This window comes from Diabrotica undecimpunctata, chromosome 8 (genome assembly GCF_040954645.1).
Source record: "Diabrotica undecimpunctata isolate CICGRU chromosome 8, icDiaUnde3, whole genome shotgun sequence".
In the NCBI taxonomy this organism is placed as follows: domain Eukaryota; kingdom Metazoa; phylum Arthropoda; class Insecta; order Coleoptera; family Chrysomelidae; genus Diabrotica; species Diabrotica undecimpunctata.
The window spans coordinates 11,963,422-11,989,052 of NC_092810.1; the positions used below are offsets into that span (position 1 = coordinate 11,963,422).

Genomic DNA, 25,631 nt, shown 5'->3' on the forward strand with positions numbered 1-25,631 from the left:
GTTTGAATTGTAGTATTCCTTTTTAATATTTTTTTGCATTAATATTGCCCTATATTAATGCTAAACGTTAAACTACGTTAGTGATCATACAAGCCAATATCATGACAATCATAGGGTGGTCCATTGTGACCGTAGTACACCGAGGCAAAGGGTCTTTCCCCGGTCGGCAAACAAACTTCAATTCATCAATCTCAAAGATCAAGACTCACTCGATTCACCACTCCAAATTACCTTACTCAACGTTTCTTCTGCCCCCGCTCTGTGTGTAAAAAATTAATGCGTTTTTGTCTGTTTTTTGTTCAGGAACCGCTTATTTCTAGGGATTTTAGCTGGAAATCCAAATTATTTCTGCGCCCATCGTATCATTAACTAACTTTCGGTTTTCTGCCTGATATTTTTGCTGATTTTGTCGTTCCAATGTTATGATATTGTTTACAAATTTTAATTACACCTTACGTTGTATTACCACCACCTAATTTGTTTACTATTTCTTGATATCTGTAACCTTCATCACGAAGTGTAATGGTTTTGGCTCCCTCCTGGCGACTAGTCAACAAGTTTTGGATTTCTGTCAGCTATTTTCGTTGAAGCGACACTAATGTGTTCCTCTACGACAATTGAAAAATATTACCTTAGTAACGCATCTCAATCCGTCTGACTGCGCCGATTTTTGTGGTTCATTGCCTCGATTACTTGATCAGAGACCAAAATATTGTTCCGAAATTTTTTGCGTATGTATTTAAGATTTTAATATATAATTCATTAAAAATAAGCCAGGATCATTGATATATCAAGAGATCTTTATTTGACGTTTCTTTAATTCGTCTTGACAAATGCCTCAATTTGTCGTTAATTTTTAACAAAATATTTAATAAAAGGAGAGTCCCAAATTTGTTGTCGATGATAACGGCTATTTTGGCTCATATTTTTGAACGTACAGCTATCAGAACTAATGTTAACTAAATGTTATCTACACCTATTGATGTATGTATTGTTTATATAACTTACTTTTAATATTTTCCAATCAAAAATATTTGACCAATTCACATTTGGATAATAAACATCTATATCTTCAGTAGTAGTTGTCTCTGGGGATGCTTCGCAGTATCCTAGATGCAACAGACATGTTCCTATAACCAAAAAAAAATCATTAATAACGTGCATGCACATATTTTAGAAAGCTTTTATAGCGTCTGACAGTAGAGAAAATGAATGAATGAACTTTCACCAAGACATGATACCAGCGTACTACTCATTCAGCGGACGATAGACTTTTGGATCAGAAAAAGTACCTATTAAAAGTTTACGAATGGGAGGAATAGTTGTGTAAGCTTCTTAGTCGCTTTCCATAACGTCTGGTCATTTGCTGTAAGGTTTAAAAAAATTGGACACTTTGGAAACACATTGGAGTGCACCATTCCTAATGCTGTGACTGTATCGTCATTAGATCCAGCCTGGTCGACACTAAAACTCACTTCTGAAAGAGCAGTTTTAAAAATGTCTTTTGCTCTTTTCTTTACCAAGAAATTTATCTTATAAGAATAATATTGGTACGAACTTAAAATAATAATGGGATGCTGCTTTTATTAAAATTTATCTCTGCCCATTGGAGCTTTTCCGTGAGACGCAAGTGCATTAGGTGGGGTAAGTTTTGTGGTGGTGCAAAGGATCGATAATAAATTAAGAAACTAACATAGGAATGTTAAGAAAACAATAAATTGATTTAAAATGATATGAATAAAAAATATGTCTAATGGTTCGTTTTTATCGTATTCTTAAGAGTATTCAAGAACACGGCCAACTTTGGAGCGCTGTAAAATTAAGAGAAATTAATGAAATTAAACAAATTTGTAGTGAAAACTATTCTATAATATGTTGTTATGATGTCGTTTTATTGTACAATTACCATAAAAAAAGTTAAAAGAAAATTTATTCCAAAATTTTTAGATAGTTTTGTTTATATCTTTTTTATTTTCCATTTTACAAAGTAAAACGATTATTTTATAAAGAAATTTTACAAAGAAAAAGATTAAAAGTAATGGAAATAAAGTAATGAAAAGTCGACAATTGCATTTGCAACAAATAATGTCAAATAAAATTTTTTATAGGGTTGCTAGTTTACGAGATACAGCGCGAAAACACTTTTCCCCCTTTTTCCAAGATGGCGGCAGGGGGGATAAGGGAGACGACCTCACAAACTTAAACTTAAGCTTATACATATCCTTTCAACATATTAAAAAAAATGCGTTCTCTAAGAAATGCACTTTAAGGTAAAAGCAACATTTTAATGGACTACAGCTAATTATCATGGGAAAGATACAATTAAAGGGAGAAATAGGACGAGGAAAGGGAGGAATAGGACAAAGAAAGATGTCTTGGCTCAACAAAACATGACAGTGGTTCCGATTAAACACTTTTGCCTGACTAAGAACACCGAGGAAACGCGAGGAATTCTCCAGAGTGATCGCCAATCTTTTGTAGTAAATGAAGAAGACTGAAAGAAGAAGGAATAAGGTGCTTCTGATAATGTTTTGGGCCACTTAACCCAAAATCGATGTCTGAACTTGTCTTATCATAGTATTCTCATAAACAAATAATTTTTTTTAACACCTGTGCGGTGTTTGTATACTGCTATCTGGTCACAAATACTTAACTGGTGCACATTTAGACTAACTCAAATGGTTTTGTCCTTATGAGTCTTCTCTTTAGTTCAGTGTTATCAAGAAGCTGGATTGCCTCGACATTCATATGACTATGCAGCCTCTGATCGTGACTTGCTGCTGTTCTCTTGATTATTTCGATCACAGTTTCCATACCCAGGTCCTGGCGGAGGTTGCTGTTACGGATATACCAAGGAGCATCAACAATGTTTCTCAGTACTTTGTTTTGAAATCTCTGGATAATATGTAGATTACTAGCTTTGGTACAGCCCCAGAGTTGGCACCCATATACCCATACTGGCCTCAGTACTTGCTTGTAGATGAATAAATTATTATGAATTGATAATGTTGAATTTTTACATGGACTTTCCAGCGCAGCTTTGCGTCTACGGTGATGTCCAAGTATTTTGCTGATGTCGCATAAGGAACTTGGGTACTATTTATTCTAACTGGGAAATTTTCTATTTTTTTATTTGTAAAGTTAACGTGTGCAGATTTAGTCTCATTTAATTTTATTCGCCATTTTCTGGTCCAGTTATGTATTTTATTTACTGATAGTTGCAACTTATCAGACGCTTCTTCACTAGTGTCTCCTATCGCTAGTATGGCTGTATCATCCGCGAAGGTGGCAATAGTATTTTGTTCCAGTTCTGGAATGTCACATGTATACAATAGGTACAGGACCGGACCGAAGACACTCCCTTGTGGCACGCCAGCTTTGATATCCCTTAAGTTGGTGTACACTTCTTCTTGTTTTACTCTGAAATATCTATTCGCAATGTATGATTTCAAGATTTCTGAGTACTGTTTAGGCATGAACGTTCTTAGTTTATAGTTATAGTTAGTTATAGTTATTAAACCCTCATGCCAGACTTTATCAAACTCCTGTGCTACGTCCAAGAAAATTGTAGAGCAGACTTTCTTTTCTTCTAATGTTTTTTCTATTATATTCGTTATTCTGTGAACTTGATCTATAGTGGAATGTTGATTTCTGAAACCAAATTGATGATTTGGTATAAGATTTTTTCTTTCTATTATTGGTTTTAATCTTTTCAATGGAAGTGCTTTTCTTGGTAGATTTTTTAATAGTTCTCTTGTTATCAGATCATATCCTGGAGCTTTCTTAGGATTTATATTCTCTTTTATCTCTGTTAATACTTCTCTAAATGATGTCAACGTTATTCTTTCTTCAGTGTGGAGTAGTTCTTCCCATCTCAGTTCTTCACCATCATGGTCGTTGGGTTTGAACGTGCTTTCTAAATGATCTACAAATCGTTCTGCTTTCTAGCCCAGTTGCCGTTTTCCAACTTGATAGGAGGAGAATGAATAATTGGTCTCTTCATTTTTTTGTTGCCTACCATAACAAATAATCTGTGTTCTGGTCAGGTGTTAAATTACTTAAAAAATAATTAATTGTTGCATTTTTTATATTCTGTAACTCCCTTTTTAGTTTTTGTGTAGCATTATTTAGACTAACTTTGTCTCGAGGAGCTCTGTATTGCTGTTATTTTTTTCTTAACTTCCTTTTTTCTACTATGAGTTCTCTGATTTCTTTTGGATAGTTGTTCCCTTTTGTTCTAGAAGTTATTGTGGGAGTATTTTCCCAAGCTACCTGTTGGATATTTTTTATAAAAACTTCTAATTCGTCATCAAGTTGCCTCGTGTTTTTCAATGGCACAGCAAGATTAATTTTGTGTTCAAGATTTATTTTGAAGCTCTCCCAGTCAGTTTTCTTATTAGACAATATTTGGATTGAACTCTTTTTTAATCACTGTATCACTCATAGTTAAAATTATCGGTGAGTGATCAGAGTTCATGTCCCAGCCGTCATTGATATCCAGATAGTTAGCTGAGATATTTTTATAAATAAAGAAATCTATTAGGTCTGGAATTTTGTTCCTCAACAGCTGACAATAGTTCTTTTCCTTTAGTTTTAGTTAGCCTAGAGCCCCAGTGGGTATTCTTTGCATTAAAGTCGCCACCGATGATGTATATTTTTCTTAAAGTGTTCATAAACTCTTTATATTGTTCTCTTTTAATGGAGTGTCTAGGAGGACAATATATTGAACTTATATTTACGGTATACGTTTTCATCTTCACACAGACTGTTGTAGCTTGTATCTGCTCAGTTGCATATTTTAATTCCTTATGATGCAAGATGTTATCTTCTCTATCTTCTATATAAACAAATATCAAATGATGTGTTTTCGTTTCTGTGGACCACTTTTATAAAATATTGTGTTTTTGTCTATTTTAAAACCCATTCTAAATTTTCGTATGAATTTATGTATTCATTTTTGTACGTAAAAAATAAAAATCACACCGTGCTTAAAATACAAAACGAAGAAAAACCTAAATCAATTAAGAATTAAAATTTGGAAATATGTGATTACTTCGTGGTAAAACCAAATGGCAGTCTACGGATAAAACCACATAATGTTCAATTCAATTTTAACTTATTACAAGAAAATATTACGAACATTTTTCGAACAATAAAGTAAAGATTTCCAGTACGAAACAAATTTGGGGACTCCTTACTTGTCACGAGATGTCACGTATGATTTATTAGTTTAATCTGTGTATTATTTTCTTTTTAGAACCTATTGTTGTAGAACCCAACGATCGTCTGGTAATAATAAATTATTTGTAGAACAAAATCCCGTCTCTAGAATGTTTTTTTTTAATATTATGATTAATTTCACATATAAATAAATATAAATTTTATATATCTATATTAATAACAATGAATTGCCGAAATGTTTGTACGGGTATCACTTTAGAACTTGATAATTATTTTTGGCTGTGTTTGTTATTATTGGGAAAAGGTTTGTGTAAAAGATAATTTTTAAAAAAATGTACGTAAACAGTTTTTCTCATTTCTACTACTTAAAATAAAATAAAATGGATTAAAAGAGAATAAAAAAGAATAAAACAGAATAAAATAGAATAAAATAGAATAAAATAGAATAAAATAGAATAAAATAGAATAAAATAGAATAAAATAGAATAAAATAGAATAAAATAGAATAAAATAGAATAAAATAGAATAAAATAGAATAAAATAGAATAAAATAAAATAAAATAGAATAAAATAGAATAAAATAGAATAAAATAGAATAAAATAGAATAAATTAAATAAAATAGGACTAGAATAAAATGGAATAATATAGAATTAAATAGAATAAAGTGGAATAAAATGGAATAAAATAGAATAATATAAAACACAATAAAAAAATTTGTTAATTACTGAAAAAAGACAACAGGTATGCCATAAAATGTTTTGTGAAATTTCTATAACAAAATGCAGAGTTCAAATTTTATTTGAAAAAATCAAGTCAAATCAAAAGTTGTTTGACTGTCGTGGAAAACACGTAAATTATCCAACAAAAGTCAAAGAGTCTGTAAAAGATCTAATCAAATAACAGATTTCGTCTTTTCTATTTCGAGAAAGTCACCATTCTCGAAATTCCAACAAAAAACAGTGCCTTAACCCTGACCTAAACATTAACAAAATGCTTGAGCTGTTTAAAATATTATATGCAGTTAATGTAAAATTCCATACTTACAAAGAAATATTCAAAGATTTTAATTTTAGTTTTGAGTTCCTCGCTCCGATACTTGCAAAGTATGTGATAAAATTTTTATAAAACTGAGTGCTGCAGAGAACAAAAGAAAATTCAAACTGAATCCGAGCTACATCATAGCAAAGCAGAAAGTACATACTCATCTTTGAAATCTGATGAAGAGGCAGCTAAGTTGAATTCTAATGTGATAGTTTTATATGTGGATTTGCAACAAGTCATTTTTATACCTAACTTATCACATTCCGATGTTTATTACCAGCGTCAGTCCACAAATTACAATTTTGCTATCCACAATATGGGAACCTCTGAAGCTACCATGTGTTGTTTACAAACTGTAGCCAAGAGGGGCAGTGCTAAAATATCTTCTTGTATTTTAAGGTATCATTATCATCATCCGTTGGCTCTATAACTCTATGTGAGTCTTGGCCGCGTTTACTATTTCCCCCCATTGTTGTCGGTCCTGAACAGCTATTTCCCATTGCTGTATTCCCATTTTGCGTAAATAACTGGCTACTGCGTCCTTCCATCTCTTTCTTGGGCGACCAACTGACCTGCCATCGGGCCTTTCCCAGAATGTGGCGTTCTGGAGTCTTTCGTCACTTGATCTTAGTACGTGGCCCGCCCATCTTATTCGGTTTGCTTTAATGTAGCGTACTATGTTTTCATCTCTATTGATAGAGATGAATGGAGATATACAATGATGAACTCCAGACAGTATATGGAGATGGAGATATTTTAAGGTATGTTCTTGAGAATTTTAAGAAACTAGAGGTTAGAGCAGAACAAAAACTTATACTATGGTCTGATCGATGTGACGTCCAAAATAATAATTAGAATATGATATCATTGTGTCACTATCCAATGTCATCAAAGTTCTTTACTGAACTAAATCAAAAATTTTTAGTATCCGGGCACAGCTTTTTACCCTGTGATAGGGATTTTGCGCTCATCGAAAAGATAAAAATGACAGTCAGCTATATTCCACTCAAGATGTACTTGAGCTAATCAAGTCAGCAAGATCAAGAAAATCTTTTCAAGTATTTGAATTGAAACATGAGAATTTTGTTAACTTGACCTCAATTGAGGATCAAATTAAGAAAGACATTAAAATAACAGAAGTACGTTGAATACAGGTCACAGCCAACGAACCGACTGTTCTGCGGATAAGAGATATCCTACATAATATCCTACAACAATGCAGACATCACCTTTAGTCCAGTTACTGTGGCATTTTCCCTTTAAGTTTTTTATAACTGCACTGATTTATCTGAAATTTTTACAGTGGGTAGTAAATTACTCAAAAAACATAAGTTATATGGTGCCGATGTGTGCTTCTACCCCTGGGGTGATTGGCACCCCATCTAGGGGGTTGAACTTTTTACACTCAAAATAACCCCGGGAATTGATAGAGAATCAAATTTTAAACAAAAAATGTCATATAAATTTTTTTCGCTAAATCAATACTTTTTGAGTTGATACGCACTTGAAAAAGTAAACTTTTCGCAAAAAAAAACATGTTTTCCAATGATTTTGTACGAATAACTCAAAAACAAAGCGTGTTATTGAAAAATATATAATGAACAAAAATAAAGCTTATAAAAAAACAAAGAGATTGTTTTTTTATTAAGTTTTATAAGTACAATACTAAGCGATTTATAATTGTTTGAAGATGACTTTTTATTTTTGGGATACTATACTCGATGCATTTAACATCAAATATCGGAAAATGGACATCTTTTTGATAAAAACTCATACAAAACTTTTTAAAGAGCTAGAAAAAACCTTTAAAATGAGCTATGTTAAAAGCCATTTCGATTAAAACAAAGCGAAATTTAGTGTTATTTATAAGTTTTAAAAGTTTAGCCTGTTTAAAATGCGTATTTTTTAAAAAAATCATGTTTAAATTAAAAAATCGTTTTTTTTAATTATCTAAAAATTTACACTTTTTCAAAATAAATCTAAAACTATAAGAGATACGTGAAAAATGGTTGTATACCAAAATGTAGTTTTTTTCTTAACAAAAATTTTGATTTTTTTATTTTTGTTGTAGCTCGAAAAATAATAGAGATATAGCCAATTGAAGTTTGAGATACAGCGGCTGACACACCTGTAATCAGCACTTTGGCTTTTTACTATTTAAAAAGAAAGAATTTTAACATATTTTAACCAACTTAGTCTTGTAGCTTTTGAAATTACCTTCAAAATATTTTTTTAATGGACACTGTAGCTTAAAAATTAACGGAGTTATTCTAAAAAAAATTTGGAGCATGTTATTTATATTTTGGAGCATCAACTTATTTTCTGTATATATAAATGCTTTATTCAAGTATGTATATTCGAAAAACTGGTAACACAGACACACTAACACTCACACAAATATATATATACTACATACATACATCTATATATGTTATGTATATAATATAGGCACCTCTAAACTGAACATCTGCATCAGAGAACTAACGAACACAGAGAAGCGACACTCCTTTGAAGTTGCGTGGGCAAGCCGCCAATGAGTGCCAATGACAGGAGTACTTCAGATCTCGAAGATATTTTAGAAGCTGGGATATACTGTACAATTTTGCTGTATGGCCTTGCCAAAGAGACCCACATGAACAAAATGAATAAGGTCGAAGATTATTCATCATTACTTGAACAAATGCGATACGAATCCTTTATTAAAGCCACAACTAAAAATAGTGCAGTTAAATTATCATCTCTTGTACCAACTGTAAGTGCCCTGGATGAGCATACCAAAAGAGTTTATTTACAAACTCAGATATGGCTTGGAAACAAAGAGATTGATATAACAGATTGGGGATGGTTCAAGAGTGATGATATTTTACAACCAATAAAAATGAAAAGTTCACCTGCACCAGAAGAACTATTGAAAATGATTTTTTGCAATTGCAAAAAGGGTTGCGGCTCAGCGTGTGGCTGTCGTAGACTAGGTCTATTTTGCAATGCTACGTGTGGAACATGCTCTGGCGACAATTGTCAAAACTGTCCTGCAATAGACGAAGAGGTGGAGTTAGAACACGATGAGAATGACGTTTCAGACAATGAATAATTTGATATACTGTAAGTGATTTTTATTTTTGTAAATATATTTTGTATACTTTCTAATGTAAAGTATTTTCATGCATAATTTTTTACAATAAAAACATCATGAGTATACTTAATTTTTTTATTTAGACATTTACCAAAGGGGAATTTGTTTCGTGAGCATAGAGGTGGTTTTTAAGGGTTGAAAATAAGCAACCAATCAAAAAATATTTTATTGATTAGAAAGGAATTTTTGAATATAAATGTACATTAAAAACTTTTGAAGTTGTTTAAAAAGATTTTTTTATATATTTTGACCAAGGGGGTAGTTTTTAAGGGTTAAAGTGTTGCAATCAACCAAAATTATTTTATATAAGCAGAGAATTACATTGTAGATGATATAAATGCACTACAAAAGCGTTTGAACCTGTTAAACGATTTTTTACAATTATTTTTATTAAAAGGGGTGGTTTTTAAGATTATTTAAAGGTTGAGAATGTACACAATATCCATTATTATAATTGACAATATTTCAATTACCTAATTTAACACGATTTAAATCCATAAAATGCTTTAATATAAATTTTTTTCATTATTTTCAATAGGGGGTGATTTTACCCCTTAAAAATAAAAAGCTCACCTAGCGTATATATAACTTTTGTAGAGGGAGGTAAGATAAGCCTAATTCCAAATTTTGAGCAAAATCGATTCAGTTATAAAAAATTTAGAGGTATTGACTTCTTTTCCTCCACAGTGACTGGAGTACTTCACTAAATAGACCAAGAGGACGGGCTACAGTCCCAAAATACAGTTTATCATCTTGTTAATCTAGATGCGTTGCCTCCAATGTACAGAAAACCTTTAACTATTTCTAATAAGAAAAAAAGCAGACTTGCTGAAAATGACTGAGTGTTTAGAAGAACAGTATAGATCATTTTATTGAGAATTACCTGTACATGCAACTTAATCTGGTTTTGTTTATCTACTATCTAAGTTTTAATAAGAATAATGTTTTTTACGTTTCATTTTTTCGTATTTTCAATTAATGGTAGTTTTGGAACATTTTAGTAATGCTCATATTTTCCTAGGTTAAAAACATTGCAAGGAATATCGTTTATAATTAAGGTAAGTCAGGGTAAGTGGGAATCTGTGGCAAGTGCGACTATTCAATACCGTAATTCAACCAACGATAGTAAAATAGCGAAATCTAGTGTAAACATTACTCAACTTGATAACCATGTGTTCTGTATACGGTGGAGCGACGTTACCGATAGTACATGTGAGAGTTGAGGTATTGAACATATATCTGCAAAAATCCACTTGATTTGTCAAATTTGCACTTACCCCAGTGTTCTGCAATAGCAAGATTTTCAAGGTAAGATTATTAGCCGTATTATTTTAGTGTAAAAGTGCACTTCGTAAATACGATAAACGTGTTTCAATATACATAACCCTACTTAGAGGCCACGTACACTAATGTTCGCACTTGCCTCAATAAAATTTTATCGAGGCAAGTGGAAACTAGGAATAATTAGTTACGTTCCCACCTGCCCCGATTAAAATTTTAATGATTGACTCTTTTTTGATGCTACCATGGTTCGCATTTATCAACGTAAGATGGAGAGAGCGACATCTTATAGTAAAGAACAGCTGCAAAAAGCACTGGAAGATATCAGATCTGGAAAAACAACACTACATACAGCAAGCCGAAATTATGCAATTCCAAAAACAACATTGCACAATCATTTAACTGGTGTGGAGGAAAAAAAAGTGATTCATTAGGTAGAGGACCAGTTATTCATGCCGAACATGAACGCAAGTTAGCCGAAGGATTGAAAACTCTAGAAAAATGGGGCTTTGGATTGTCAAAACGTGAAGTTCTGTTGATTGTCTCTGATTTTGTTACACAAAATAATATAAGAACGCTATTTAAAAATAATATTCCTGGTCATGACTGGTTCACCGGCTTTAAAGCAAGATACAAGTTATCTCTCAAGAAACCCCAATCGGTTGAGTACGCAAAGAAGAAGATGTGTGATCCATTTCCCATTTATAAGTATTTTGAGATCTTAAAGAACACTCTTGTTGAATTAGATCTTAATGATAAGCCTAAGCAAATATGGAATTTTGACGAGACCAGCTTATGCGTTGACCCATCCTAGTGAAGGTGCTAGAAGCCAAAGGTAAACCGTGTTCGCTAACTACGAGTGGTCCAGGTAAGGAGAATGTAACAATATTATCTGCGGCAAATGCATTTGGAGACAAAGTACCACCATGTATTGTATTTAAAGAAAAGTTCGTATGGGAGCAGTGGATGGCAGCACAGGACCCAGATAATCTTGATATAGCATATGCAGCTACTCCAAACGGCTGGATGGAAACGGACGTTTTCGTCAATTTCTTAAAAAATACATTTTTGAATGCTGTGGGACAACAAAGAACACTATTATTGATATATGATGGTCACAGCACTCACCTAAATACAAAAGTCATTTGTTTGGAACCAGTAAAGAAAACACGAGTAACTCCTGGTGCCGAGGTTATAACCAGTAATAAATATTACCAAAAATTACAAGAAAAAGCAAACAATAGTATTGAAGCAGTGCCCAGCACCAGTGGGGTAAAGTATCAGCGGAAAATAAAATCTAGACGATGAAAACAGCATAGTTCCAGTTCTAGTGACGAGTGGTCTGATATAGATCCACCGTTAGATGATGATTCGTTAGATGAGCTATCTGATATATATCCACCGTTAGATGATGATTCTTTGGATAATGATTCAATAGATGATTTGGTTGAGGACATCCTAGATGACGATATGGGCAACAATATTGAAAATTTAAAGGAAGATTTTGAGTCTGGACAGTGGCTTGTAGTGAAATATACCGGAAAGAAATCTGTGAAACACTTCATTGGAACAATAGTGGGATTTGACCAGGAAAACAACAATCCAATTGTTAAATTCACGAAAAAGAAGAATAACAATTATACATTTTACTGGCCAGATAATGATGACACTGACACTGTTTCCAGGGAAAATATTGTCATGATATTGCCAGATCCTGTAGAAAATAGAAGGGGAAAATCGTTCCAGTTCAGTGTATCTTTCAAAGGATTGAATTTCATATGCTAGGAAATTTAGCTTTTATATTTTGTTCTCATCAAAAAATTTTGGACTTTTTATAAAAATAAATATTACTGACACTAAATTTTATGTTTCTTATTCGCAATTGCCCCATACGTAGTAAAATACACAACACATATAATAGCCACATGCTATTCCCACTTGCCCCACAGTCTGGGGCAAGTGAGAATATTTGATCAGGTAACGAAAAAAAAAATTGTATTTGATAATGTTTGCATAATTAACAGGTGTTACTAAATCAGTACTAATAAGAAACTTCTAATGACTTTATATACTAATTGTGATTATTCTAGAATGCATACTTCAGTTTAGAAAAATGCGTTCGCTCTTACCCTGACTTACCTTACAACTTATTAGCAGAAGAACGTTACAATGTGCGTTAACACTAGGTATACATGCAACGTTTTTCTTCTGCAAAAAACTACTTTTTGGTTTTTGGCGCAGATTAGTCTTTTGTTCTGTATTATTTATACTCAACGTTATTACCTTATTAGTAATACACACAAAACACTTAAATTTACAAAATTTGGTAAACAGTATTATCAAAATAGTTTTTTGTTATTATCTGACAAATTTCATTTTGTCGTTTGCAACGTTTTTCCGGGCAGGTCTTCAATTATTTTTACCTATTTATATTTTAGGTTAGGTAAATGCTTTTTAGGTTTATGATTTACTTTGACCTATTGGTAATATTGTTTTTAATCCTGAATGATTTGTTAATAGCTATATTCTAGAACATAGCATCGGTTTTGAAGTACCTGTTTTATCTATACCTGTCTATATGTCGTAAGCACGCACATATTTTTTTGCGAATAAAATTATTACGGTTATTGATGATGTTTTTTGTAAAATAAAATATATATAGTTCCCATATTTTATGCAATGATGTAGAATGTACTCACGTTTGATTTTGTAATTATAATTTTTTATCAAAACTTTCGTGACTCGAAAACCAACTCGCACACCAACCGACCAATATTGGAAATCGTATTGTACTTGTTTTTGCAATAAATTTAATATATAACATAAATTAAATTATATGAAGGATAAACTAATATAAATTATATGAACTTGTTTTGGTGATAAATGTAATTAATTATATATTAAAATTTGATATATTTAAATGATGTATGTATCGTCATCATTTTTAACCACACTCTACGAGAAATGAATAAAACGGTTTTGAAGGCAATCAGGAGAGATTTAAGGAAATTTAAAACCGATAATATTAAACGCACTATAGAGGAAAATAACAGCCTAAAAGTTCTATGTAGAAAACTAACTAATGGGAAATGCGAAATTCATTAATTAATAAACAAGCAATGAAATAATATAGCGTAGAGACGAGTTCATAAAGGTCGTCGAAGAGTTTTACGAGGAATTATATGGAAGTAGACGAGAAGATCAAACAGGAATACAAATAGCCATTTCAAAGAAAATTCTCAAGGTTCCGAACTAATGTCAAAGATAAAGGTAAATCAGATTCGAGAAGCATTAAGAAAAATTTAAAATAACAAAGGCCCAGGAGAGGATGGAATTATTGTAATAGAAGCTATCGAAGGAGATATGCTATTAAATAAATTAAGGAAACTGTTTAATCTATGTTTGTAGCAAAGAGAGGTGGTACTCAAAGAATGGAACAATGCTATAACCATCCTTTTGCATAAAAAAGGAGATAGAACGGACCTAGAAAATTATAGACCCATTAGCTTGTTGAACCACATATACAAGCTCTTCACTACTAAAAACTAAAACCAAGAAAAATAAGGTGATATTGTTATGATTTTTGTGGGTTAGAAATAAAAACAATAAATAAATTATTTTATTTCTTTATTTAATTTTAATTTTAACAAATCATTAAATTTATTTTACAGTGCTATGAAGTTTTCCCTTTAAAACTAATTAGTATTTTGAAAAATTAAAGGCAAATATCGAGCACAATTTTAATAATCAAATCTTGGCTAAGTACTTTCGCTTTCTACAGGACGAAATGCCACTGATGATGCTGTAGAAAGCGAAAGTACTTAGCCAAGATTTGATTATTAAAATTGTGCTCGATATTTGCCTTTAATTTTTCAAAATACCAATTAGTTTTAAAGGGAAAACTTCATAGCACTGTAAAATAAATTTAATGATTTGTTAAAATTAAAATTAAATAAAGAAATAAAATAATTTATTTAATGTTTTTATTTCTAACCCACAAAAATCGTAACAATACCACCTTATTTTTTTTGGTGTTAGTTTTTAATTTAAGGTTAAAATATAAATAAAGCAAAGTTCCAATAGTTTGCATTATAACTAACATTATCCATAAGATTTTGGTGCAAAACTCACAGTTAACCACATTTTGGTACAAAACTCACATTGTCTGAATTTTAAATTAAATTTACAAAACAATTTTTATTAAATACACCCATAAAATTTAGGCAAACAGTTTCTATTACAACAAGGTTGTTACACAAAAAAAATTAAAGCATTATTCCATAGCCTTCAATAGTAAACAGTTTTTCTCATTTTTCCGAAAGTTGAGAAACGTGAAGAATGTGAATTTTGCATCTATACCATTCAATTGATATTGTTCTAAAGCTAGGTACTTTCTTTTGGCATTTTTATGTTACTTACTATTTTTATTGTTTATGTTATTTACTAATTTATTTATTATAAGCCGTTTTCAAAATTCATTCCGAAGTGAGAATCAAAACTAAAATTGCGATTACTTCCCATTAAAGATAGCAAACAGTATTAGTTATATACTAAAAACAATAATCATTTTGAACCAATAGAATCTAATGGTAGTAAAAACACATTTACTATTTTAAGGTTAGGATTAAAGTCCACAATACAACCGACCTGGTTTTCAATAACACCTTACATTCATAAACAAATATTGATTAGCATTGGTTACATTAAAGCAGTAATTTCAATGGCAGGTTCATAATGTCTCAATAACCTTGATTCCATTCACGCAAGATTTTAGTGTAAGTAAACTTGTGGATTATAGTTAAAACAAAGTATCAACCGCCATATTTCGCATATACTAAAAATCCAGACACAATAATCACAAAAAAGAGTCTCACTTACCCAATATAAAAAATCCCAACAACATTTTGCTACACTAATGATAGGAATACTAAAACCGTTTACAATAATTGGCGGCCTGTAGCTGATAAATCTTGATTTCTTGACCTCAAACTTGTTTAGGCAGTTTTGTTATATTGTGCCTCTGTGTTTGTTTATATTTACTTGATCTCTACACTGCTGTAGAGTTTAGATTATCAACGAGGTTCAACATTTGGTTTCTCGGATATCAGTCTATCAACTACTTAGCGATTTTTACTCCACGTTATGCTTCAGGAGGTATTGCATCAAAGGGAATTTCCCAGTGATGTTCAGGCTCGGAATTAGATTTTTTTTAATATATTATTATAATAGTTTGTTTTTACATTTATTAAAATAAATTTTAAATTTAACATTTTTTAATTGTACAGTCATTCGGGGTAACTTTGATCAACTTTTTAAATATTTTCTTGATTTATTTTTACACTGACCTCCTTAGTTGTCCTTTTATATTATATTATGACTGTGTATAGTTCGATAATATCTTACAAGCTTCAAAATTTGCAACAGTAGCAAATATAATCAAGAAATATGGGTGTAACTTTGAATCATATCTACATTTATAAGGAAAATCCTGTATATTTGGTGTTTTAAACTATCAGGACAACTGTTCATGGATTGATTCAACAATATGTACTCTAAATCTAATTTAAAAATATTTATTAGGAAACTATAGTCCTACAAAAGAATAATAAATAAAGATTCTTCGTTAGTTGACCAACAGAAATATTAAATTTTTCAATCGATAGGTAAATCACAGTTTCTTTAAACAAGTGGCACAAATAAACATATTGGAATTTGATTTGTGAAGTTTGATATTTTCCATGCACCTCAAATGAAATATTCTTATGCACTTCAAACATTTTATACCTAATGAATGCATAGAAACATTGAAAGTACAATAAATAACACAATCCAGAAGCTATTTCTTGATTTTTAAAATTAATAGCTTCTGCCAGATCCTTCTTGCTTTTAATTTCACCCAAGGAAAATGACTGAGGGGAATGCGAAGTCCTTTTCTGCTGATTTTCAAGTTTGTTCTGTTCTGTCTTGCGTTCCTTGTTTACTTTACTGCAATTTTTAACTTTAGTATCCTTCATTCCACTTACTATGTGTTCATCTTCATTACTGACGATTTGATCCTGTTCTGTCCTTTCTGCCAGTACAATATCTACTGGCATATTGTCAATGTAGAAATTGTAGACAATTGACTCCTTGACTATAATTTCAGTCATATTGGTTTCTTCCAAAATTTGCTGACCGTGCAGATCTCCATAATCCAGCATCTCTTCTTGATTTACCTCGTCAACGTCTTCATTTTATTGCACATTTTCCCCAACTGCAGGTATGTATTCTGTTTCTTTAACAGTTCTGTTAATCGTAATAGATCCTTGCGATCTATGACCCCCTCGTATTTTTGGTCCACCTGGTGTTTTTGGTCCACCTCGTGGTTTTGGCCCATATCATGTTTTTAGTCCACCTCGTGGTTTAATTACATCTTGTGGGTTCGGTCCACCTCTTGGTGTAGGTTTTCTATTATTGCTAGTAGTTGAACTCCTGTTTTGGTAATACTGGTTTACTTCTTAGACTGAAACACTTTTGCCAGCAGTTATTGGAAGACAGAATTTTTTTGCCCTCTTAACGTTTTGCAAATTATTTTCACGAATCTTTTCTACGTATAATTTAAATTCTTTTCCAATATCTTCATTTATTTCACCCAATGGTCGAGCATACAATGTAAGGGTTTAGCAATGCCTTGTTTCTGTCAGTGGGATAAATTCCTAAAGCCTCAAACCCCTTTTTGAGATTACGAGCTGCAGGGTCCTTTCCAAGGTCTAGGGTTGCTTTGAGAAGTTGGCAAAATACTGATTTTGACATAGTCACTGTCTTTCTTCCTCCCTTGGTCTCTTTCCACTGGGTTAAAATTTGGCGCCAATATGTTTTAAGATTGGCAAAATACCCCACATCCAGCGGTTGCATTAAGTGTGTAGAGATTGGAGGGAAAAATATTAAACGAAAATTATGTTCCCTTGCAAGTGTTAATGTCTTTATTGAAATATGTGCCTGGAACCCTGTTTCATCGTAATTGTAAATATTGTTGGGTGCGACATCAGAAATTTCCATCTCCAAGTTATCAAAAAACTTACTTATTAATTTTTCATTTACTTGAGCCCTCCTTCTCGAAATATTCGTTTGAAACCGTTGAGCAAGTTCTGTGCGGTTTTTCTGCAAAAATAATTGGCTCCAATCCTAGCCTGGTAAATTTTCCTTAAACTGTGATACTTTTCTCCCTTGAGAATTTAGGTAACTTTGTGAAATACATCTCACATCAAACAAAGATATTGGAAATCCATTATCACTTAAAGAAATAACATGCTTGGCTATCGACTTTTCTTCTTCTTGAGAAAATACTGTAGAACTTCCTTCATTTTTGAATGATTTCGTTTTAATTTATTTCGAATTGTATTACGCGGGATATCGTATTGTTTCTAATCCTGCCTTTCACTCAGCATTCCACTTTTAACCTGTTCTAGTACTGTTTGTTGGTGTTGCTCTGTATATCGGCTTTTAGTTCCATACCGACGGACCCCAGTATGTAGACTGTGTATCTGTTTTCTCAGCATTTCGGGAAATCCTGAAATACAAAATTACAAAATTAAATTCAATAAATAAATTTTTCCGCAATTTTAAATCGTCAGGGTAACTTTTGAACTAGTTTCAATGTGGTGCAAAGTTAGCCTGAAATCATATAAATTATCAGGCTGGCCAGTTTTTGCTGCAATTTCGGGTTATTTTAATCAAACTTGAAGCTCTGATGTACCGAAAGTGATCCTAAATTAATAAAATAATTAAAATACCCAGCATACTTACTTTTTCGACAGAATATCTATAAGTAATCACTTTGAATTATCGTTTACAACATAACACTTTACAGACCGTATAAAAACTCAAGGTTGACACAATACAACATATTAGACTCTTTCAAACTAAACGGAAATGTCAATGACAGAGACATCTATTGCAATTTATAAAAATTAAACAGTTTTAACAGAAAGAATACTACTTATAACGTACACTAATATCAAAAAAAGTAAATGGTACAAAGTTAGATCCTGTGGATCAAAGTTACCACGAATGACTGTAATACATTTTTATATTTGTAATTGTAATATACTGGGTGTAACAAAAAAGTAGTTCATAAATTAAATCACATATTCTGAGACCAAAAATAGTTCGACTGAACCTATGTGCACATACAAAACGTTACAGCCCTTTAATGTTACAAAATTAAAAGCGGTTTTTTCCAGTATATCGAAAACTGTTAAAGATTTTACGTTTAAAATTGCATTTTTATGGCAGAAACATCTTTAAAAAATATATCTTTGTGCACCCCACAAAAGTTTTATGGGGGTTTTGTTCCCTTAAACCCTTCCAGATGTTTGTGTACATTCCAATTAAATTAATATTGTGGTACCATTAGTTATACATATTGTTTTTAAAACTTTTTTGCCTCTTAGGACTTTTTTTAAATTTTCATATTATTACCAGGTCTTTATAATCTTACTTAACCATTTTAAGATGTGGTGGATTTTGTGTAGAATTAAACAAATTGAGAAAAAATGTAGAATTTCAAATATGTGTAGAATTAAAGTAGAGATAAAAAAGGCCAAGGAAAAGTGGTTAACAGATCAATGCATAGAAATAGAAGAGTATGACAGAAAATACGATAGCTTTAATAGGCATAAAAAAATAAAAGGAATAACAAATACCAAAAAGCGAGCACACTAGGGGATACTTAAAGATGATAATGGTTAAATCATTGCAGACATCAAAGATAAATTAAGATTTTGACAAGAATACATAATTAAAAAACAAGGCAAGTAGATATGCAAAGACCGCAAAATCAGTAGGCCCAGATTAGATACCCATTGAGCTAATTAAATGTATTGACGAAGCAACACTGTATATATGTAACTCGTTTGTAAAATGTCCACGTTTGTAACACTACAAAGGCAGGACATGCGACAGAATGCTCTCAGTACAGAACAATTTCCTTAATAAGCCGCACACTTAAGATATTTCTCAAAATAATATATGGAAGACTGTACAAAAAAATAGAAGAAGATATAGATGACACCCAGTTTGGATTCAGAGGGGGACTAGGAACGAGAGAGGTTACATCAGAAACTCGTAAGACTCTTAAAAGAATAGAATGTGGATAGTCGAGATATACGGGTTATTGTCAATATGTACTGGAATCAAAAAGCAAAGGTTAGAATCGAAAATGTCGATACAGAAACTGTAGAAATCAAAAGAGGTGTTAGACAGGGTTGCGTGCTGTTCCCATTGTTACTCAATCTGTACAGCAAAGCTATTTTTAAGAAAGCAATATCAGAGGAACAACAGGGTATATCAGTCAACGGAAAAATCATGATTCAGCAGACGACACCGCTGTTTTTGCAGACAGTCTAGAAGCACTGTAACGCTTAGTAAATAAATTATATCAAGTCAGTATTAAATATGGACTACAAATGAATGTTAAGAAAACCAAGTACATGATTATTTTTAAACAACATACAGTAGGAAGACTAGATATCGAGGGAAATCAAGTAGAAAGAGTGAATAACTACAAATATCTGGAAGCCTGGATAAATGAAAACAATGACCAAGGTAGAGAAATAAGAACACGTATTGAAATTGCAAGATAAGCATTTATAAAAATGAAAACAATGTTTGTTAATCGAGTCCTTCGTCTGGAGCTGAGGATAAGAGCCTTAAGATGCTACGTGTTCTCGACTTTATTGTATGGAATGGAAAGCTGGACACTAAAAGTGGATAATATAAAGAAGTTGGAATCATTTGAAATGTGGTGCTATAGAAGGGTTTTGGAAATACCATGGACCCAACGAGTTACAAATGCAGAAGTGTTAAGAAGGCTACAAAAGGATTGCGAGGTCATAAAGCATATCAAAACTAGAAACCTGGAATATTTAGGCCACATTATCAGAGGTGCGAAATATGAAATATTAAGGCTCATAATGCAAGGTTAAATCAAGGGTAAAAGATCCATAGGAAGACGAATAATTTCCTGGCTAAGAAACCTAAGAGAGTGGTATAGTTACAGCTCAGTAGATATTTTCAGAGCAACCGCCAATAAAGTACGGATAGCTGTGATGCTACCCAAGCTCCGATAGGAAAAGGAACTACAAGAAGAAGAAGGTGGATTTTACAAATGTTCGAAACGACCTCCATTTTCTTGAGTACGCATTCGGCACCGTTTTAAAAATAAAAATCGATTTGATGATATCAATTTGCAGCTTCCATGATGATTCGTTAGTTGTTCATTCATAATTGCAACGGAATATACGTTCCCTTTCATAAAACTCCAGAAGCAAAAGTCAATTGGGTTAAGATCTGCACCTCTGGGTGGCCAAGAAATAGGCACATCCTACGTACTTCCGCTTCATATAGGGTAATATTTATCACTATGCTCTGAAAGATCCTTTTTAGATTTCTATTGTTAGAGCGTCATGGATCACTCCATGGAGTGCTTTCGTGGCTTGTTTTCACCGTGATATCTTCATTTCTCTATCTTTCATACAAGTACCATCACAGCTTATCATTGACCCTAAATACTTAAACTCTTACAACTCTTAATAGCCTCTTCTTCGAAATTTAAGTTTAAATCTGCAACCTCGGATCCAATACATAAGTAAACAACTGTCCGAATAAAATAAATTTCGAGTATAAAATATTCGATGGATATAAACATCAACATTATTATTTTTACCAGACAATATAGGGCACTTAACCATAAGTAATTATAATTAACTTATCAACGAAAAATATTTTTGTCTTCATAATTTTTTATTTTGTGGAATTATTATATTATATTTTGATGTCAAGGTTGGACAAACTAATTATAACTATTATAGGTTTATTGAGTGATCAGATGTATAAAATGATTAAAATAATATAAATTTGAACAAAAATGTTACAGTAACATAAGTAAAATATAGACAATATTTCAAATTTTCTTTTATTCAACTGTCTACGTTTCATATCCGTCCATTTTACATTTTTATTGTGTTAATTTACCTAATTTCAAAATCTTCTGGATGTAATGGTTTAATAATGATCCGCTGGTTTCCTTTTTTAGTACAGTGGTGACTATAAACATTGATTTGTTAATATTGTTCATTTGTATGTCATTTATCTCATTAGGGAAATACCCACCAGAGTTGGATTCAAGCGAAAATGATCTCTACTATTTTTTTCATTTCATTTTAATTAATTCTACAAGTTTTCTACTCAATTAAAAGTTATTAGTCAGCAAGAAATCAAACGACGAATGGAACCTATTCCGTTATGCTAAAAAATTTAAAGGAAAGTGGCGAAAATATTAATAACCCAACATAAGAGTTTATTAACAATAACCATTATTTCATTCGTTGAAGCGGTTATAGTCTTTGATTACCGTATTAAAGGTCTTTAATGTCTTTTAAATGATCTTACCCTTGCAAGTAGAGACAACAGGAAGCATAAAAAAATCCCAAATAGGTAAACTTAAAGACAAAGATGGAAATCTTATTGTAGATCTATAGAATAAAATAAAAAGATGAACATAATACCTGAATGAATTATTTGAGGACGATAGAAACAACTTAACTCAGATAATCAATGCAACTGGGCCAGACATACCCTAGCAGACCCTACCGAAGAAAAACAAGGCAATGCAACGTTCAGAAAAGGATTAGGTACAAAGGTACAAGAGAAGCTCACTTTGCCTTAAACGTCCTAACACAGAGATGTGTAGATGTTAACCAAGAGGTACAAGCCTGCTTTATAGACTTTGAAAAGGCCTTTAACAAAGTAAGCCACAATAAACTCAAAGAAATCCTCGAGGGTAAGAACATCTACACCAGAGACATACAAATAATATTAAATATGTACTAGAATCAGGGAGCTAATATAAAAATATAAGACCAAACATCGGACGAAATAGAAATACGTAGAAGAGTACGACAGGGATGTATATTGTCACCGCTCTTGTTTAATATCTACAGCGAACAAATATGCCAAGAAGCTCTCTCACATGCAAACGAAGGGGTAATAGTCAATGGAGAAGTTATCAATAACATTCGATATGCTGACGATACTGTGATAATGGCAAGAACAGCGGAAGATCTACAACATCTAGTTGAAAGTATGAATGAGATATGTAATAACTGGGGCATAAGGATGAACGTCAACAAAAACCAAATATATGACCTTCAGTAAGAATCCAATACATGAAGTAAGCGAATACAGGTGATCAAAATCACGAGTTAAAAAGACGTATTGAAATTGCCAGGTCTACCTTTATAAAAATGAAAAAATTATAATTTGTAATCGTGATATTAGTATTCAGCTACGAACTAGAATGTTAAAATACTATGTATTCAGTACTTTGCTTTACGGTGTTGAGGCATGGACTCTTAAACAGAGGAATGTTAAAAATCTTGAAAGCTTTGAGATGTGGTGCTACCGCCGTATACTAAAATAAGTTGAGTGGATAAAATTACAAACGAAGAGGTAATACGCAGAATAAATAACGATCCAGAAGTTATACTGAATATAAAAAAGAGAAAACTTGAATACTTTGGCCACCTGATGAGAGGACAAAAGTACACATTCCTACAAAATATAATGCAAGGAAAAATCCAAGGACGCAGCAATCCAGGCCGTAGAAGAATGTCCTGGATGAGAAATTTAAGAGAGTTTGGCTGTACCACTAACGAATTATTCAAAACAGCAATAAATAAAATTAGAATCATCCTAATGATATCCAATCTCCGATAGAAGAGGCACTCAAAGAAGAAGAACCCTTGCAAGTGAAACTTTGGGTTTGAAAATAAATATCAAGAAGACAAAACATAATGAGTGATTATAGGTAGAAATAATTACCCAAATGCAAATATATATGCAGCTGGAGAAGAAATTGAGTAAGTCATCATCATCAGCATTCTGGCTTTACAGCCCGTGTGTGGATCTGGCCTTCCCAAAAATTCCTCTTTAGTCGTCTCTATCTATCACCTTCCTCCTCCAAGTACTTAATCCCATATTTCTCATGTCTTCATCGATGTTATCAAAGAACCTTGTTGTGGGTCTTTCTCTAGCTGGCTCATTTTGTTCCATCCGCATTGTATGCCCTACCCATCTCAGACGTCCTATAGTAATATCTTTTACGATATCTGGTTCCTGGTATATGCTATATTTGCTATTCACAGCTCCATACATTGGCCTTAGTAGTTTTCTTACGAAACATCTTAACATGTTTTAATTACTTTTTTTTTAGAGTCCAGGTCTCCGAACCATACATTAGGACTAGGCGTATTATTGCTTTGTAGAGTTTTACCTTTATATTTCTCTGTATAACTGAGGATTTAAGAAGAAGATTGAGCTCAGAATAGCACCTTTTGCCCGTGCAAATTCTGAGGTTTCTCTCTGCGGTAGTATTATTTTCGTTCGTGACGAGCGCTTCCAGGTACACAAATTCGTTAACTGCTTCGATGACATCGTTTTGTATAACAAGTGGCCGTATGATTTGTACAAACACATTAAATGCCGCGAAAATTTAAAAAGTTAAAATATGTCATCTCTCATCAATTCGCCGTCTCTCTTTTGTTGAGTTGTTGCTTTCCCTTTTGCCGATATGCACTTTTTACCAAGTAATTATTAATTATTTTCTTTAATAATCGACGATAATACAATAATGAAAAGATGGAGGGAACATTTTCAGCTGATACTGAATGGAAATCAAGCGAATACAATGGAGAAGGAAAGCCACAACAGGAGAGTATCCATGAGAAACACGGAAAATCCAGAAACTATAGAAAAAGAAGAACTGGAAGAAGCAATAAGAAAGATAAAGATTGGAAAAGCACCAGGAAGCGATGAAGTAGAACCAGAAATGATGAAATATATAGGAGTAAAAGCAAAAGAAAAATTGTTATACATATATAACCTAATATGGAAGAGAAAAGTAATACCCAGAGAATGGACAAATGCAGTAATTATACCTATATACAAGAAAGGAAACACAAGAGACTGTAGGAACTATAGAGCTATATCACTACTATGTGTAGCAGCAAAAGTATACGAAACCATAATAGGAAGGAAAATTAGAAAAGAAATAGAACATAAATTAGAGGATGTACAAAGTGGATTCAGGAAAGGACACAAAACACAAGACCATATATTCAGCATCCAACAAGTAATAGAAAAAGCCTTAAAGAAAAATAAAGAAATACATCTGAGCTTTATAGACATGGAAAAAGCATTCGACTCAGTCAAAAGAAAAGATATATGGGAAAGCCTAAAGAAGAAACAAGTAAGTGAAGAACTAATAGAAGCAACAAAGAGTATATACATGAAAACAACAAATACAGTAAGAATGTTAAATATACAGTCAGAACCATTTGAAACAACCGAAGGAGTTAGACAAGGGGGAAGTCTCAGCCCAGTACTATTCATAAATGTAATAGATGAGATAGTGAAAGAATGTGTTTTCTTACATTCTTTCAAGAAATACTGCATTGGTTGGAACAAAATACAAATGATAAATGCTGAGATGTGTATATTTGCAGACGACATAGTATTAATTGCGGAAACTGCAGAAAAACTGAAATACAACTTAGAGAAATGGAACCTAGAAGCAAGCAAATACAACTTAAACGTAAACAAAGAGAAGACTCAAATAATGAAAATATTAAGGAAACAAGGGCCGGAAGATCAAATAGAAGTAATGATAGACGAACAAAAAATAATACAGACAAATTCATACAAATACTTAGGAACAGTAATCAACAACAAAGGAGACATCGAGGATGATCTTAACAACAGAACGGAAAACACAGGAAAACTATTCCAAGCACTAAATAGAGGATTCCTTAATAACAAAGAAATATCAACAAAGACCAAGATGACAATATACAAAACAATATATAGACCTACAGTGACATATGGAGCAGAAAATTGGATATTAAACAAAAGACATCAGAGCAGAATTCAGGCAGCAGAGATGAAATACCTCAGAAG

At 32.2% G+C, this 25,631-nt stretch overlaps 1 protein-coding gene across 1 annotated transcript in view; it reads right to left on the reverse strand.

Annotated features, from left to right (window-relative positions):
- Nucleotides 1-15,758, reverse strand: part of LOC140447192 (serine protease inhibitor 27A-like) — an 82,148-nt gene extending 66,390 nt beyond the window's left edge. The window contains exons 1-2 of the mRNA XM_072539704.1: nt 15,516-15,758; nt 1,009-1,130 (exon numbers count right to left, since the gene is read on the reverse strand). Coding sequence (XP_072395805.1) covers nt 1,009-1,130; nt 15,516-15,540 — 147 coding nt within the window. The 5' untranslated portion in view covers nt 15,541-15,758. The remainder of the gene's footprint in view (nt 1-1,008; nt 1,131-15,515) is intronic.
- Nucleotides 15,759-25,631: the final 9,873 nt, after the last annotated feature.